Here is a 17,789-nt window from a genome sequence, read left to right as displayed (position 1 = left end):
TTAACATGCAGACAGCTACACAAGAAACAAGCCCAAGTTTTTCAAGACAGATGAATTTTTTAAATTTATTCATATAAAAGCCTAAAAGCCATTACCTATTTAATGAAAATTATTTTAGAAGGTCATATTAAAAAAAAAAACTAGAAATTTCATATAATTTTTTTAAAATCCTACAAAATTAATCAATATATTTCAATACAATTTACATCATTGTATAGAAGACCTTAATATTTTCAATGTAAAATGTACAAATGAAATAATAAACATTAAAATTTTGCAAAATAAAATTCGAGTTCATGTTTATTTTTGTTGTAAAATAAACCGGGAGTGATCTCCCCTAAACTTTCTCGAATATTCTTACATAAAACAACAGGGGATGGTAACTGGGGATATAGTTATGATTTTTAATCCATTTTAAATACTTAAACTTTTAAAAATAGAATAGAATCTCATAAAAAAAAACATTGCGCACCAAGCAAACGCCGAATAAAAACGCGTATAATAGTGCGCAATATTATTAGTACTTTAAAAATTTACATTAGTTTTTTGAGAAATCGGAAGTAGCGTAAATTACTACTTCCAGTCAACGGAAATTACTCAAAATTTAACAGAAGGTAGAGAATTAGATCTTTTACTTACATGTGAAATTTCATTTATCTATCTGAAATAGTACTCAAGTTATAGGCTTTTGAAAAATTCAAAGTAGGAAAAGTACCACTTCCGGTTATCGGAAATCGCTCAAAAGTTGATACGGATCTACGATTTTGATAAAATACTTATATATGAAATTTCATCAACCTAGCTGTAACGGTACTCAAGTTATCGTGTTTACACACGGACAGACAGACAGACAGACAGACACACACACACACAGACATACGGACAAGATTGCAAAATTATGTTTTTCCGTATCAGTGAGGTGTAAAACGTCGAGATTTGTAAAAATCTCGATTTTTTTTTTTTGCACGATTACAATACTTTCTCTATACTACGTATATACGAGAAAGTAAAAATACAAAATAACCCGTAAATATAAGATGCACTCATTTAGTAAATAAAATAAATTCACAACAAAATGATAAAATCTTAATCTCCAAATTGTAAATGTGTTCTAACTTAAACAGTTTTCCTGATGTCATATTTAATTTTTAATTATTTCCCTAACAATAGTTCTACTTCTGCTGTAGTAATCTGTATAAATTTGACAAAAATCCTGTGATGTTTGTTACCTTCTCTCTGAGGAAGGACTTTATAGATCTTCAGTTCGTGATATTTTTTTATCCTGGTTGAGTAAGAAATTTCGCCTAATGTCAAGTCTATCCTGCTGTTTCACTTCCTAAAACTTCCCAACTATCAATCTTTGAAGTTTTAGATAATTTTCTGGCCTTACTTAAGAAACGACTTTTTTTTACTACTTTCCCCATTCAGGTTTGACAGTCTTATTTCCTTTAATACAGACGCAGCTACATAGCAAACAAATGTCATCAGAACATTATCTTTTAAATCCAGCATGACACTTTGTAACTTCAAATTTGATGTGCTTAAAATTCCAGAAGTGAAAACAATTATTTGTTTATCTGCCCTGCATTCTACGAGGCCGTGCCACAAGGGCAAGTTTTGCCATGACCAACTTCTAATTTTTTAAACATGTTGTTTCAGTCTGTTGTGGCCTGCTTTGAGTCTGAAGATAATGTGTTATCTTTGCATGTTAATTTATAGAATCCGTTGTCTTTTGTGTAATTTTCTATCTGGAGGTGGCCAGGATCCACAGCAGCACAGTCATGCTGCAGGCATTGTTTAGTCTTTCAAAGGCTGTCCTGAGTGATTTTTTAGAGACTGCATGAACAATTTAGCATCTGTAAAAGAATATGTTTATTTGGGGGGATTCAGGATGATCTTACAGAAGATTTGCTGCATGTTTTAAAGCTGCTTTCTCTGCTCTGATATTATCCTATGGTTATTTACTTTACCAAGCAACATGACTTAAAAATCCCGTCTCGGTCTCTCCATAAGCTACGCCTCTGACTTACTCTAATCTGCAGATTTAATTGCCACACCACAAGAGTGTGAAAATCCTAATAAAAAACTAGTTTTACAAAATAAAATGTATACCAGTAGACTCACCAAGCTACGTTTTAAGTCTTCACATTTTTATCAAAAGACTTCCTAGTCGCATCCTAGTTCTTTTTAACAACAGTTGTTTATAAGTTTCATAAGATGTACTCTGATTACAATATATAATAATGTAAAAACAATTTATGACATTACACATTAGTGTTGTCTTAATACCATAACAACATAATGGCCTCTCAAGCTGTCATTATAGTGATCTTAATAGTGGTCACACAACACACATCATTATTATTGACTGTTACGTCATTGGCTCTTAGTTAAAAATGATGAAATCAATACATATTTAATCTAAGGTTGATTTTACACGAAAATCAAACCTAACATCAATCGTAAATTATTCCTTGATGATAAAAATAAATCTCGTGAACAAAAGATATTTCTGACTGTAAATATTAGCAACACAATGTCATCATGTTTAAAATACTGCATGTACAAATTATTACTTTCTCGTATATACGAAGTATAGAGAAAGGCTCGTAATCGTTTAAAAAAAAAATCGAGATTTTTGCAAATCTCGACGTTTTACAGCTCCCTGAGTCGGAAAAAATACAGTTTAACAAACTTGTCCGTATGTCTGTGTGTGTGTGTGTGTGTGTCTGTGTGTGTATCTGTGCGTGTGTCTGTAAACACCATAACTTGAGAACCGTTACAGCTAGATTGATGAAATTCGATATATAAGTATTATATTAAAGTCGTAGATCCGTAGCAAATTTTGAGCGATTTCCGATAACCGGAAGTGGAACTTTTTCTACTTTGAATTTTTCAAAAGCCTATAACTTGAGTACTATTTTAGATAGAAAAATTAAATTTCACATGTAAGTAAAAGATCTAATTCCCTGCCTCCTTATAAATTTTGAACGGAAGTAGTAATTTTCGCTATTTCCGATTTCTCAAAAAAAACGCATGTGAATTTATAAAGTACTAATAATATTCCGCATTATTATGCATATTTTATATGGCGTTCACTTGGTGTGCAATTATTTTTTCTACGAGATTTTATTCTATTTTAAAAAGTTTAGGTAATTAAAATGGATTAAAAATCATGTCTATATCCCAAGTTGCTATCCCCTGTTGTTTCATATAAGAATATTCGAGAAAGTTTAGGGGAGATCACTCCCGTTTTATTTTTATTAAATTTTTTTATAATAGGTTGTGTCATGTGCTGTTTCTGAAGTCGACGGCTTCCTGTTTAAATTGAGGGCATACACAAACAACATACACATTTATGACTAGAAGATCTAATTCGTTACGAAAACATCAGTACTTGTGGATGTTTATTATCTCTTTTCCCTCTTGTGGCATTGGTCACGAATATAGTTGTCACACATAAATATTCGAAAACACCACTAGATATGTTAACTGTTACCTACTAATTCTAATCAAAACTACTCCATATTGGTCAGAAATGTTAGCAGGCTAAACGGTTGTTAGCCTGGGGTGAATGCATGACGGCAGAAGTCGTTTACGAATCATCCAAATATTTTGTTGTTGTTGTAAAAGCAAATAAGTTAAAAACAAATATGTGCAACTTTTCAGTTAAGACTGGGGCTTTATAAAGAACATATTGGAAGATTTCAAATAAGCAGAGAACAGTTACAATTAATTAAGAAAGCATACATCTGACACTAAAGAAAAAAATGATCAAGACAACCAAAAGAGCAAAAAGACATGTGTTTGACGCTGCATTGGATAAAGATAAAATTAATGTCTGAGCTTGATGAAGAGATTTCAGCAACTGCACAGCTTGTTATAGTCATCTTCAGTTGTGTGGTTGTTCATTGAAGGGCAGCTAAAATAGAACACACAATGTTATTTAGGGCAGCTAAAATAGACCACGCAATATTATTTTGGGCAGCTAAAATAGAACACACAATGTTATTTAGGGCAGCTAAAATTGACCACGCGATATTATTTTGGGCAGCTAAAATAGAACACACAATGTTATTTAGGGCAGCTAAAGTATACCACGCAATATTATTTTGGGCAGCTAAAATAGAACACACAATGTTATTTAGGGCATCTAAAATAGACCACGCAATATTATTTTGGGCAGCTAAATTAGAACACACAATGTTATTTAGGTCAGCCAAAATAGACCACACAATGTTATTAGGCCAGGTAAAATAGAAAACAAAATATCTTAACGAGGGCAGCTTAAATAGTGAAACAATTATCTCATCGAGGACAACTAACATAAAGAAAACAATTGTCTAAAAATCTCAAAAAATAATACTTAATGGTATTGGATGAAGCATTTCCAATAATACATTTAAAGAATGACGACGAAGAATAAGTCAGAATATTTCGTGTCTACTAAGCACGCAGTACCTGTCAACTTTCCACACAATGTAGGGAGCGTTGTTAGATTTTTCTGGGAACAGGTCCAGATACGTCACGGATGATATGGCGTTACAGCTAAGGTGGACTCCATAGGAAGCGATTGGCTGAAAATATGTTATCATCGTAAGCGGTAAACAAGAAACGTTGTATCACTTCTATTTCTTGTTAGATACAAAAACACCTCAGCGAGGATGGCGGAATAAAGAGTGGAGTGGAGAACGATCAGAAGGAAAGTAGTGGCGATCGTACTAACAGTACATCTAGATCACGGGATAGGCAGGAAGAAGAAGTATAAGAAGAAATGCCCAGCAGACAGAGTTGTCGCCTCCATAGTTACCCCTCCGTAATAATTGGTGCAGTCTGGCCAGAAGCCGAAGAATAAGTTGAACTCCACCGTCCTCCATGTAATGGTACAAGCCATGTTGGTATCTAGCACAGTGTAGTCGAGGTCAGACACCGCATTGTAGTCGATCTCACCATCCCTGGGGAGGGAGACACATGGAGACATTATTTGCTAAGGGGAACCAGCACGGTGATCTCATTATTATTTTCTAAGGGGAACCAGTGCGGTGATCTTATTATTTTCTAAGGGAACTATGAGAGAACGGACATTATGGTAAACACTGCATGATGCTGAAGTTAAATTATGGGAAAGAGACTAGTAAAAACGGTACTCTGTAAACAGTTTTTTGATGTTGAAAGTGAACAAAAAGAACAGCAATGACGAAAAGGTATGCTCTAGATCAGGGGTCTCCAAACTACGGCCCGTGGGCCGGATGCGGCCCGCGAGGTCCTCTCATCCGGCCCGCGGAGATCTTTTTGTCCACGGAAAAAACATTTGTTGGTGATGGCTGAGGAACTTTGCTCAGAAAAATCACGACATACCTGGAAGAATCTGGCCCCCGAACTGAAATTTGATAGTTAATGCGGCCCTCGGACTGAAAAGTTTGGAGACCCCTGCTCTAGATAGTGGATGGTGTGGAACAAGATGAAATAAATTTGATCAAGCCAGTTGCAAACCTCACACCATGTTTTGTACTCACTGATTGAGCACGGGCACTGTGATGTTGTATGGCTGACACACCACATAGCTGAATGTGTTGAGACTACAGACCCAGATGTGTTGTCTGATGATGACGCTGTTACGTCTGAATGAGTGGTACAGTGTAGAGGCCTGTCATTTATTTCACTTGTTATTCACATCATTGGTATGTAATGTAGATAATAAGGTGTTATAATTACTTTGATAAAAAACGCTTCAACCTTAAAATGATATATATTTTTATGCAGATCATAGTTTCTTTCAGATATTTTGTTTCTCTCGATAAAGGGGGGTGGGGGGTAGAGGCGGACACTGGTTAGAGTATTATATTTTGTTTATAAATGATTTTGTTTTTATTTCGCCCGTTAGGTGGTTGGGACGGCAGCGGACATAGTCCCGGTATTTTGAGGCCTATGTTTGTTGTCAATGCCTGTGACAATTATCAGACACCCTACATTCTGCAAGTACAGTATGTGCTTTAAGTTTTCTTATACACTAGCCATCGGTGAATTTTAGCTCTCTTTTCTTTACAAATAGGCTACCCGGTTTTTCTTTTAGATATTTATCTCGGGGAGCGGCATTTAAAACTGTCCGGGGGAGGGTGTGGGGAATGTGTGTGAGTGTGTGTGTGGGGAGGGGGTTGGGGTAGTGGATACTTTTTCAATTTCGTTCGGAGGTGAAAGGAGAAGAAACGGTAGAGATGCCCGAAGAAAATGTATTTATCTACGGAAAGTGAGTAATGAAATGAATTGTAATTCGGCTTTTAAAAAAAGTCATTATCAGAAACTTAGGAAAAGAAACATTTAATTGATCAGGAGCATTGAAATAAAACATTGTTAAGATTATGTAAAAGTTTTGTTTTGTGTAATCTCTATGTTTATACTTGTTTAAAAAAATAGAGACTACCAATACCAATTAGAAAAGTTGAAACCAAATTATATGCAGTATTAGTCAACACAATACCATATTAAATGCAGACGCTGACTAAGAGACTTAAAATTAAGACATTTAAATGATTACGTTAAAAACACGGCTGTTGAATTGTAGTTATGTTGCTTTTGTCTTTAAAAAATACTATTTCGGCTTAACGAGGGTCTGACCACACTCTCCCTTCAAATGGTGAGGAGACAGACACAGTTGAACTCTAGTTCACCTGCCTCATGTCCTGCCAAGTCCCCATAGGCAACTTTATCATTCACATCTTTAAAAAAATTGAAAAAATAAATAAAATTTAAGATTGACTTGGTGTGTATCGAACCCGTACTTTTCGCATGGTATCAATTACACTATCATCTCAGCTATTTAGGCACTATAGATGTTATGCAGAATATGTGGGGTACGTCAAAACTCAACTTAAGCGAATAGACCCTATTATTTCAAATTAAATTTTATCCCAGATTCGCCAATTCCACAGCTAAACAAACACAGATTTATATAAAATTACGGCCAAAAATTGTTTAATATAGAAACTCATATTGGAATAGATTTTAGATCTAGATAGATTCTAGATCTAGAATCTAAGTCTAGTTTTTAGGTAGCTCTACATCTAGAATCCAAATAGATAAAGTAAATTTATTTCATAAGTTTAGGCCGAGAAAATTGTATTGTATACATTTCATAGCGGTGCGTCTAATTGGAAATTAGATCTAAATCAAATTTGAATGAAATAGTTCATTTCTTTATATTAAATAAACCAGGAGTGATCTCCCCTAAACTTTCTCGAATATTCTTACATAAAACAACAGGGGATGGTAACTTGGGAAATAGACAAGATGTTTTAATCCATTTTTAATTAATTAAACTTTTTAAAATAGAATAGAATCTCACAGAAACAAGAATTGCGCACCAAGTAAACGCCAAGCAAAATGTGTATAATAGTGCGGAATATTATTAGTACTTTATAAATTCACATGCGATTTTTTTTTTGAGAAATATGATATAGCGAAAATTACTTCTTCCTGTCAACGGAAATTACTCAACATTTAAAAGAAGGCAGATAATTAGATCTTTTTCTTATATTTGAAATTTCATTTATCTATCTGAAATAGTTTTCAAGTTATAGGCTTTTAAGGATCGGCGTGGTCGGGTCGGTAAAGCTCATGGTTGCCATTTAGTGGCCCACAGCCGGCCATAATAAATTTTTTTTAGTAAAAAAAATTAATTTTCTTGCATTTCCGACTTGATGGTTGTTTTGTAAAAAACAGATTACCGTAGCTGCGGTTGGATTATCTTTATTCTATAGACACCAACTCACGCTCTTGTATATTCTTTTTCCCTTTGTTTTTAAACCACTGTGAAAGCCGAGTCCTATTTCTCCTACAATCAAACTTAGCAAAGATAAGCAAACGTTCCGTGACTTATTTCCCTTTTTTTAATAGTCAAATAGGGGTGCCCATAAGCTCCTTTTAACAGATTTGTACTAAACAAATGAAAACAATTGCTTCTCTTAACTGTTATTTTTTTTTTATAAAGTACTTTCTAAAGAATAACATTGTATAAAAAGGAAATATATTTAAAATTAATAAGATAAATAGAAAAAAAAAACAACATAAAAATAAACATTACTTATACAAAGCTTCCATGTTTTATATTCTTTTTACCGACTAGAGGTTAAGAGGTCTTATAACAGATTTTCACTTATACACAGGACATGATGTTGTAATTTGTTTAAATAAAAAAAAAAACAACATTTTTTCAAAACCCGAAAAGGCCAGAAAGGAGTATCCTATGTTCGTATTATAAGTTTATATATATATATATATATATATATATATATATATATATATATATATATATATATATATATATATATATATATATATATATATATATACATTTTTTTTCGGGGTGGCCCTTTTTTTCTAGTTCCGCCACTACGCATAACCAGTTGACTCGTATCCTTAATTGTGTTGGAGGGGATCTCTTCTAATACTAAAATTAAGAACGAAGAAGAAGAAGATAGGCTTTTGAAAATTTCGAAGTAGAAAAAGTTCCACTTCCGGTTATCGGAAATCGCTCAAATGTTTATTGGATCTACGATTTTGATATAATACTTATTTATGAAATTTCATTAACCTAGCTGTAAGGGTACTCAAGTTATCGTGTTTACAGACACACACATACACACACACACAGACATACGGATAAGATTTTTCCAACTTAGGTAGGTGTAAAATGTCGAGATTTGAAAAAAATCTCGATTTTTTTTGTGTGCACGATTTGAAGACTTTCTCTATAGGGCCTACTTCGAATCTACGAGAAAGTAAAAATTGGAAGATGACGCCATTAGTTTTTTGTTCTTTCCTTAGTCTTAGTTAAACTTGTCTCATGTGACGTCATTGTTTATTGCGTTCTTGTCACGACAACAAATGTTTTAGTTAGAAGTCTGTTTCTACATTCGAATATGCCTTTATTTCTATTTTCCTTCTTTAAATAAAATTTAGTTTATACATTTATACCGTCCACAATATTATGTTCAACAAAAGTTCGTTAAGTTCTACATATATCGCTTAACATGCTGACGACTAGCCAAAAATATTGCGGACAGAGAGAAGCGCGCACATGGGCTTTTATATATTAGGATACTAGCCACATCAGCAGCTTACAGATTAGAAGTATTTCTAATCTTCATTTAGTTAAAGAAGATGTAAAACTAAATATTTACGCCTTTCTATGCCTAAATTGTCAGAGCACAAATACAATGCTGGAATGTAAATTTGTCCGAATTCCATTGTTTTTTACTGGGTACAATTAAATGGTACTAATTGAATTATCGCATTGGCTTGAATGCTAGATGTTAATTAACCCGAATTCTATTTTCTTACTGGGTACAATGCTAGAATGTAAACTAGCACAAATTATATTGTCTTACTGGGTACAATGCTGGAATGTTAACTGGCACAAATTCTATCTGAATATGGTCATGTGATCTGTTCCTAACATCCTCCTTGATGTCCCCTAAATTACTGTAGTTGCCACAGAGAATGGAAACAAATTTGTCCAGGGTGTTGGGGCCACAGTCTGAAAATCAAGTTAAGTTCTGGGAAATACGTCCTCTTTTGCATGGTAATATAGATCTATACACAACAGTATGCATCAGAAATACTAAAATGAATATTGTACTTGATCATCATTTTTTTTTAAATAATAATTTTTTAATATTAATATTATACATCATAGTATATCATCCGACAAGTAAGTTGTTGCTTGAGATTTATTTTGATCTACAAATAGACTACAACACAACTACTATTAATAAGTTATCTAGCCTACTTATATGAGAGTAATCTCAAATATCTCATTGTCTATGTAAATATATAAGAGTATACTTGACTATCTCACTATTTATGTACATGTATATGTGATTGTTTTCTAACTACGTACATGTATAAAAGTATATTATAATATCTATATATCGTGGTTCAAATATAAAGTGAAACTGCAATATCTCACTATCTTGGTACACAAATAAAAGTAGGCCTATGCTACAATATCTCACTATCTATGTGCACATGAAATTATGCTACAATATCTCACTATCTTGGTACACATATGAAATTATGTTACAATATCTCACTATATATGTACGAATATAAAATTACATGACAATATCTCCTTATCTATGTACAAATATAAAATTACATCACAATATCTCACTTGTAGCTGAAACAGAAACACCGCCCACGACTACAAGTAACAACAACCCCAGCTTGTACATGGTCGGTCACAACAGAGTTATCTAACCTGAGGAGCTCAGACTGATGCTCATTTTTAAAGTGAGGCGCTGAGAAAATCGTTTTGCTTACAGCTTGTGGGATTAGGACGACATTTATGTATCAATTTACACATTTCCCAGCATCCGTCAATGTGTACGTCACCAGCCAGATCAAAGGGACGAGTTGTTTATGGTTCACAAGCAGAACAGCAGGTCGGTGCTCATCAATAAAACTGTAGCGGCCATGATGCAAGGCTTTACTAAATATGTGTATAGACAAGTCTGACGTTGTTTTGTATAGGTATAAGCTGTGTGTGCATCTTCCAAGTTCGGACTGTTTTGTGCTTCTAGTGACATTTACAATGACGTTATTTTATGTCAGCAAGAGAAAACACATCACTCAAGTACTAACACACACAACAACACTCTGTTCACAAAAGTAGGCTTTTTAATTATATACTGCTATATATATATATATATATATATATATATATATATATATATATATATATATAATATTAATCCGTTCATTATTAATTCATGTTAACATTCTTTTTTAAAGCTATAAAAACATAATATAAAACGTTGTGGTTTGTCAATACATGTAAATTCAAACAGCCTTTGGTACAGTACATTAGACATTTAATGTGACGTTATGTAAACTCGCGAAGCGTTTGAAAAATCAATGACTTGTTTACAAGGAGTTTTTCAACACACATACACTAAATCAATAGAAACACATAAGAGTGCACTGTCAATCAAGGTAATTTAACAGGGTATGCAAAAATCCGAGGGATGATGAATTACTATCAAACACTGCATGAACAAAATATCAAAAATAATTATTTAGACTCCAGGTAAGATTTTCGTTATGAACATTTTGTTTTACTGACACCATTATTAGGTAAATGTTTATTTCCTTTTGTGGTTTATCATTTTCAAAATTGTAAAGAATTGTCTGAGCTTTCAGTAACTGTTTTTCCCCCATGTTATTAGAGTCAAATTAAATGTTAAATCTCTGTAAAGCTAGTAAAAAAAGTACCATTCAATCCTTACGATCTATGAAGCAGGTAAGTACAGTTCACCTTTTTCAGTTACCTCGGCATTAGAAGCTACAGTTTGGTCACCTCCATGTCCAGCCGCTCTAGATTTAGGCGCTATAAAGCGAGGCAGGAATCAACAAGAATAAAATTTTATAAAACAACGAACAAGCGACTATACTGATCTCTAAGTTTGTTTCTTATCAAATAACTGGTTTATTTCCTGGTGTTAAACTTGAGCCACAGGCCGTCATTTGCTCTTGGCTGAATTTTATTCAGCTGGATCGGGTAGACAGATTTACTGCATCGTGTTGGTGTAAACTTCTGAAAGATTGTAGCTAAGGCTATTTTTATCTCCAGGAGAGCCAGCCTCATGCCAATACAATTTCTTGGTCCTTGGCCGAAAGGAAGATGCGCATATGGATGGCGAGATTCTTTGTTTTCTGGCGTAAATCTCTCTGGGTCAAATTTGTCCGGTTCCGGCCAGATTTCCGGGTCGGTGTGGAAAGCGTAGATTGGCACGACAACGACCATGTCCTTGGGGAACTTCACGCCGTGGACTTCCGTCTCCTGCACACACACGCGGTTGATAAAGATTCCTGGAGGCACAATTCTCATCGATTCATTGATGCACATGTCGAGGTAAGTTAAAGACTGGACGTTATCGTAATTAGGTAAGGTTTGACCACATTTTTCGTCTATCTCTTCCTGCACACGTTTGCAGCAGTCTGGGTGCATGGCGATGAAGAACAAGGTGAAGGACAGAACTGTCGCCACAGTGTCGTACCCGGCAAAGATGAGTACAATAGCTTGAGCCTGAAAATAAAGAAAAAAAAATCAAAGTTTGTTCAATATTTTGTTTCGTTAAAGGAACCACGTAGGCCAGTGATGGTAAATTAACAATCAGAATGTTCTTTAACCACTGACATAATAAACATCACCATCAGCATCTACAGGACGTCAAGTCCATCTCAAACATCTTATCTATGTCTTACAGTGAGTGTAGTGATGACCACAACAGTGCTAGCTTTAAATACCAATGCTAAATTTGTAACTAGGCAATGGTTTAACTACATTTGATCTGAAATAGGCTATTAACTATAGTGTCCTTAATGTTTTATTAAATAAAAAATTATATGCACCTCTAAAATTAACACTTACATAAATTTCTGATCTTGTCAATTCTTTGTTGGGTTCTCCCGTTTCTTTCTCGGCGTTCATCAGCAGATCTAGAAAATCGTTGACTTTCCCTTCTAACCCTTCTCTCTTTCTTTGCTCTATTGCCGCCTCCACAACTTTGACGAAATATTCAAAGGATTTTTGTGGTAGTATGGAGAGGCCAAGTCGTGAAAATAATTTGGTTAGAGATGGAATCAGTAAAATCATAACAAACAAAGCTGGATTGGGATTCAGTACTTTTTTGGCCTCAGTTGCGAAAGGATTGTTTGGGTTTTTGAGTGTGTTAATCTCTAACCCAAAACCGGTGCTGGCTATGACGTCAAGAGTGAAGGCAGATAAAAAATCTCTAGCCTCAACTTCTGTGCCAGATTCTTGTAGAGCCTGAAGATTTTCTAACATTATCTTCGTATTTCTTTCAATATGATGCGCCATTTTCTTGAGTCTGCTTGAACTGAATGTTGGTGTCACGATGTTTCTGACATGTTTCCAGTGCTCACCCTTTAGGTTGAGGAGATTATCGCTAAAAGGTGGATCAATATCAAACAGAGTGTGGCGATCAACGAAACAATTAAAATTTTTCACAAATATATCTTTGACCATATCAAGATCTTTGACGATCATAGTTGGCCTTCTAGAGTCGTACCATCCGTATACCTGATGATAAATTAGAGCATATTTCCATGTTAAGATTAGGGTATTTTAAGGCAAACATGACTTAAGCCTATATAAAAGAGTTTTCGTTTACACAATAAGAACAAATATAATAATTATTTACTGGAATAGATTTTGTAAAAAGATTTTAAAAAACCCATCTGTAAAAATAGTAGTTTTAACACAAACCTTTTTATCGCGGTACTGTTGATAGAAAACCTTTTGGACTTCAAACACTCCGTACTTGAAAGCTTGACCAAAGTTCCCTATGATGGGGTTGGGCGGGGGGTTGTCTATTCCCATCTTTTTAAACGTGTTGTGTGTGGCTGACATGTAACGTACAAACAAATAAGCCAGGAGGGCCAATATGGCGGCAATTATTGCTAGAGTTGTCAGCATTTTCTGTAAAAAAGAAAGAACATTTTTAAAAAACCCTAATTATCAATTTAAAACAAACGTTATAAACACTCATATATATATACATATATATATATATATATATATATATATATATATATAAATATATACATATATTTATATATATATATATATATATATATATATATATATATATATATATATATATATATATATATATATATATATATACATATATATCTGTGTGCAATTACGTAATTATGTAATTATATATGTACAAACAGCGTAAATAAAATAAAATACTATTTTAATTATTTATAGTTGTTGAAAGAGAATGGGTATAAGGGGGAGGGGGAGCCGGGAAACACTCCAGATAAAGATAAACTCCCGTCCATCTGGTGGGTATCTGCAAATGTTTGTTTTAAGAAGTCGTTTGGCCAAGTCCAGGCAGCAGGAAGTAGGTCTTAGAACGTCACGTGACAGTGGTAAAAGTAACTTGAGCAGGTTGTTTGCTGTTCTAGATAAAGTCACCGGGTGCCCACCATCACCATGTAGTTGTTCTAGATAAAGTCACCGGGTGCCCACCATCTAGTTGTTCTAGATAAAGTCACCGGGTGCCCACCATCTAGTTGTTCTAGATAAAGTCACCGGGTGCCCACCATCTAGTTGTTCTAGATAAAGTCACCGGGTGCCCACCATCACCATGTAGTTGTTCTAGATAAAGTCACCGGGTGCCCACCATCTAGTTGTTCTAGATAAAGTCACCGGGTGCCCACCATCTAGTTGTTCTAGATAAAGTCACCGGGTGCCCACCATCAGCTGTAGTTGTTCTAGATAAAGTCACCGGGTGCCCACCATCTAGTTGTTCTAGATAAAGTCACCGGGTGCCCACCATCTAGTTGTTCTAGATAAAGTCACCGGGTGCCCACCATCTAGTTGTTCTAGATAAAGTCACCGGGTGCCCACCATCTAGTTGTTCTAGATAAAGTCACCGGGTGCCCACCATCAGCTGTAGTTGTTCTAGATAAAGTCACCGGGTGCCCACCATCTAGTTGTTCTAGATAAAGTCACCGGGTGCCCACCATCACCATGTAGTTGTTCTAGATAAAGTCACCGGGTGCCCACCATCACCATGTAGTTGTTCTAGATAAAGTCACCGGGTGCCCACCATCTAGTTGTTCTAGATAAAGTCACCGGGTGCCCACCATCAGCTGTAGTTGTTCTAGATAAAGTCACCGGGTGCCCACCATCTAGTTGTTCTAGATAAAGTCAGCGGGTGCCTACCATCTAGCTGTTCTAGATAAAGTCACCGGGTGCCCACCATCACCATGTAGTTGTTCTAGATAAAGTCACCGGGTGCCCACCATCTAGTTGTTCTAGATAAAGTCACCGGGTGCCCACCATCTAGTTGTTCTAGATAAAGTCACCGGGTGCCCACCATCAGCTGTAGCTGTTCTAGATAAAGTCACCGGGTGCCCACCATCTAGTTGTTCTAGATAAAGTCACCGGGTGCCCACCATCTAGTTGTTCTAGATAAAGTCACCGGGTGCCCACCATCTAGTTGTTCTAGATAAAGTCACCGGGTGCCCACCATCAGCTGTAGCTGTTCTAGATAAAGTCACCGGGTGCCCACCATGTAGCTGTTCTAGATAAAGTCACCGGGTGCCCACCATCTAGTTGTTCTAGATAAAGTCACCGGGTGCCCACAATCAGCTGTAGTTGTTCTAGATAAAGTCACCGGGTGCCCACCATCAGCTGTAGTTGTTCTAGATAAAGTCACCGGGTGCCCACCATCTAGTTGTTCTAGATAAAGTCACCGGGTGCCCACCATCACCATGTAGTTGTTCTAGATAAAGTCAGCGGGTGCCCACCATCTAGTTGTTCTAGATAAAGTCACCGGGTGCCCACCATCACCATGTAGTTGTTCTAGATAAAGTCACCGGGTGCCCACCATCTAGTTGTTCTAGATAAAGTCACCGGGTGCCCACCATCACCATGTAGTTGTTCTAGATAAAGTCACCGGGTGCCCACCATCAGCTGTAGTTGTTCTAGATAAAGTCACCGGGTGCCCACCATCAGCTGTAGTTATTCTAAAGTCACCGGGTGCCCACCATCAGCTGTAGTTATTCTAAAGTCACCGGGTGCCCACCATCTAGTTGTTCTAGATAAAGTCACCGGGTGCCCACCATCTAGTTGTTCTAGATAAAGTCACCGGGTGCCCACCATCAGCTGTAGTTATTCTAAAGTCACCGGGTGCCCACCATCAGCTGTAGTTATTCTAAAGTCACCGGGTGCCCACCATTAGCTGTAGTTATTCTAAAGTCACCGGGTGCCCACCATTAGCTGTAGTTATTCTAAAGTCACCGGGTGCCCACCATCAGCTGTAGTTATTCTAAAGTCACCGGGTGCCCACCATTAGCTGTAGTTATTCTAAAGTCACCGGGTGCCCACCATTAGCTGTAGTTATTCTAAAGTCACCGGGTGCCCACCATCAGTGCAACATGCACAACACACCACATAGTTTATGGAGGGTTAAAATAGGCTTTACATTGGAAGGTAAACATGCGCTTATTTACGTTAGCCTCCAATCACACTACATTTTGCTATGTTTTTTCATAAACCTAAGCCAATAAGTTAACGACTATTGGCGGGGTTAAGATCTACCTAGATGTTACATAGACATTTTTACCAATGTAAGATATAATGTCCGATGTTCATGTTCTGTGTTTAACTATTACATTTTTTAAAAATTATTTAGAATCCACAACTTAATGATGGAAATGTCATCGATACAAAAATGAAGATTATCTCAAATATTGGATTGATGTAATTAAATTTGTTGCGTTAATGGAAGCAGTAGGTTTGACGAGTTGGGTTCGATCATTATTGTTGATATTGATAAAAAGATGCGTTTTTTTTTAAAATTATGCCAAAAAAAGCATCCGTAAAAAAAACTAAACCCTGAAAATAATTTAGAAATTAAATTTTTTAGAATCAATGTTATAAAAGCAGCACATCCAGAGAACTTGATACATTTTTAGGTTTAATGCCACATTTCTATTTATTTTCATCATGTCTAAGTTATAAGTTGAAGTTTCACTTTCGTAAGTGATCGTTATTCTGAAAATCCCATTAAAAAAAAAAAAAACTCATAGTAAAGTGTACTCAAAATACAATTTTGAAATAAAGTTTTTTTTTTTTTTTAAACCACGAGACCTAGTTCAGCCTTGATAGTTGTCATTTTGTGTGATAAAATGTAAACAACAAAATTGTTTTGCCTTTTTCAAAATTGTGTTAATTGCCGAAAATACTAAAACTATCAAATGCATCAAATCTTAAGTAAAGTTCAACAAAATCGAACATTTAGGCTTTCATACACCATTTCCAGGCTATATATGGTCGCGTCAATTCAAGCAACATCAAATATTAAATGTCATGGATTACATAGTCTATATATCTGTATTCATTTTGTGTCCGACTTATTTTACTTTCTTTTGGGTAATATGCAACGACATTAACAAAAATATCGTCCAAGACATATTTAATGTTCCCCATCCTCCACACATTCTAATACATACCGAGTGTGAGTAGAATCAGGTTGAGCTGATGCTGACTGTGCTAATGGGACACGTTCACCTGACTAGAATCTGATCACACGCCTCAGTGAGCAGGACTGTAAACACGGTGTGCTGATGTTACAGTTGGCTGGTCTATAAACACGGTGTGCTGATGTTACAGTTGGCTGTAGATTGAAACACACGGGCCAGGCCTGTATTTATATGTGAACTGTTGCAGTATGTTGTGTCACCAGGCTGATGTAGGCCACGGATCACGACACACCTGCCTGCGAGTCACTTATCTGCACACAGAAGTGCATCGATCCAACTATGACCTGATTCCACGTGTTTGCCCTATATGGCAGACGGGAATTTTATTAGACCCGAGGTTTTTAAGAATAGTGTGTGCAATATGATTTTATAAAGCTGCCTTATAAGGATAAGACACATTCTATTTTATTTAGCTAAAAGCAATATGGGTAATCGATGAATCAACGCGGTGGGTTGTTAGAAGGTTCATATTACAAAACACTTTTTAAAATTAGTAATCCTAATCTAATAAAACATTTACTTAGAAGATTTGACTGTCATATCACACAGTTTAGATTTAAAAGAATATTCGTTTGTTTACTAAAATAATTGACAATTTTTTTAAATGGGGAAAAAAGACGACTGGTAAAATATGTCGACTGTATCGGCTGACTCATGCATTAAAATGTTAAAATAATTGCACACATACGATAGTGCCATAATAA

The 17,789-nt window shown here is 35.6% G+C and overlaps 2 protein-coding genes across 2 annotated transcripts; both read right to left on the bottom strand.

Moving 5' to 3' along the window:
- Positions 1-3,228: 3,228 nt before the first annotated feature.
- Positions 3,229-10,325, bottom strand: LOC131949269 (uncharacterized). The gene is made up of 6 exons (XM_059311086.1): positions 10,172-10,325; positions 9,387-9,535; positions 5,517-5,647; positions 4,811-4,955; positions 4,462-4,577; positions 3,229-3,922 (listed from the first exon to the last, which is right to left on the bottom strand). The coding sequence occupies exons 1-6, from the start codon at positions 10,230-10,232 to the stop codon at positions 3,862-3,864; spliced, it is 663 nt and encodes a 220-aa protein (XP_059167069.1). The 5' UTR covers positions 10,233-10,325; the 3' UTR covers positions 3,229-3,861.
- A 392-nt stretch (positions 10,326-10,717) lies between these two features.
- Positions 10,718-17,343, bottom strand: LOC131949260 (cytochrome P450 3A16-like). The gene is made up of 4 exons (XM_059311076.1): positions 17,056-17,343; positions 13,289-13,501; positions 12,431-13,102; positions 10,718-12,085 (listed from the first exon to the last, which is right to left on the bottom strand). The coding sequence occupies exons 2-4, from the start codon at positions 13,496-13,498 to the stop codon at positions 11,486-11,488; spliced, it is 1,482 nt and encodes a 493-aa protein (XP_059167059.1). The 5' UTR covers positions 13,499-13,501; positions 17,056-17,343; the 3' UTR covers positions 10,718-11,485.
- Between the last annotated feature and the right edge of the window lie 446 nt (positions 17,344-17,789).

The sequence above is a fragment of the Physella acuta genome, unplaced genomic scaffold, assembly GCF_028476545.2.
Source record: "Physella acuta isolate Inbredline_101_S28 unplaced genomic scaffold, ASM2847654v3 ptg000061l, whole genome shotgun sequence".
In the NCBI taxonomy this organism is placed as follows: Eukaryota; Metazoa; Mollusca; class Gastropoda; family Physidae; genus Physella; species Physella acuta.
Note: the sequence above shows the minus strand (reverse complement) of the source record. Positions and strands in the feature narration are given on the sequence as shown.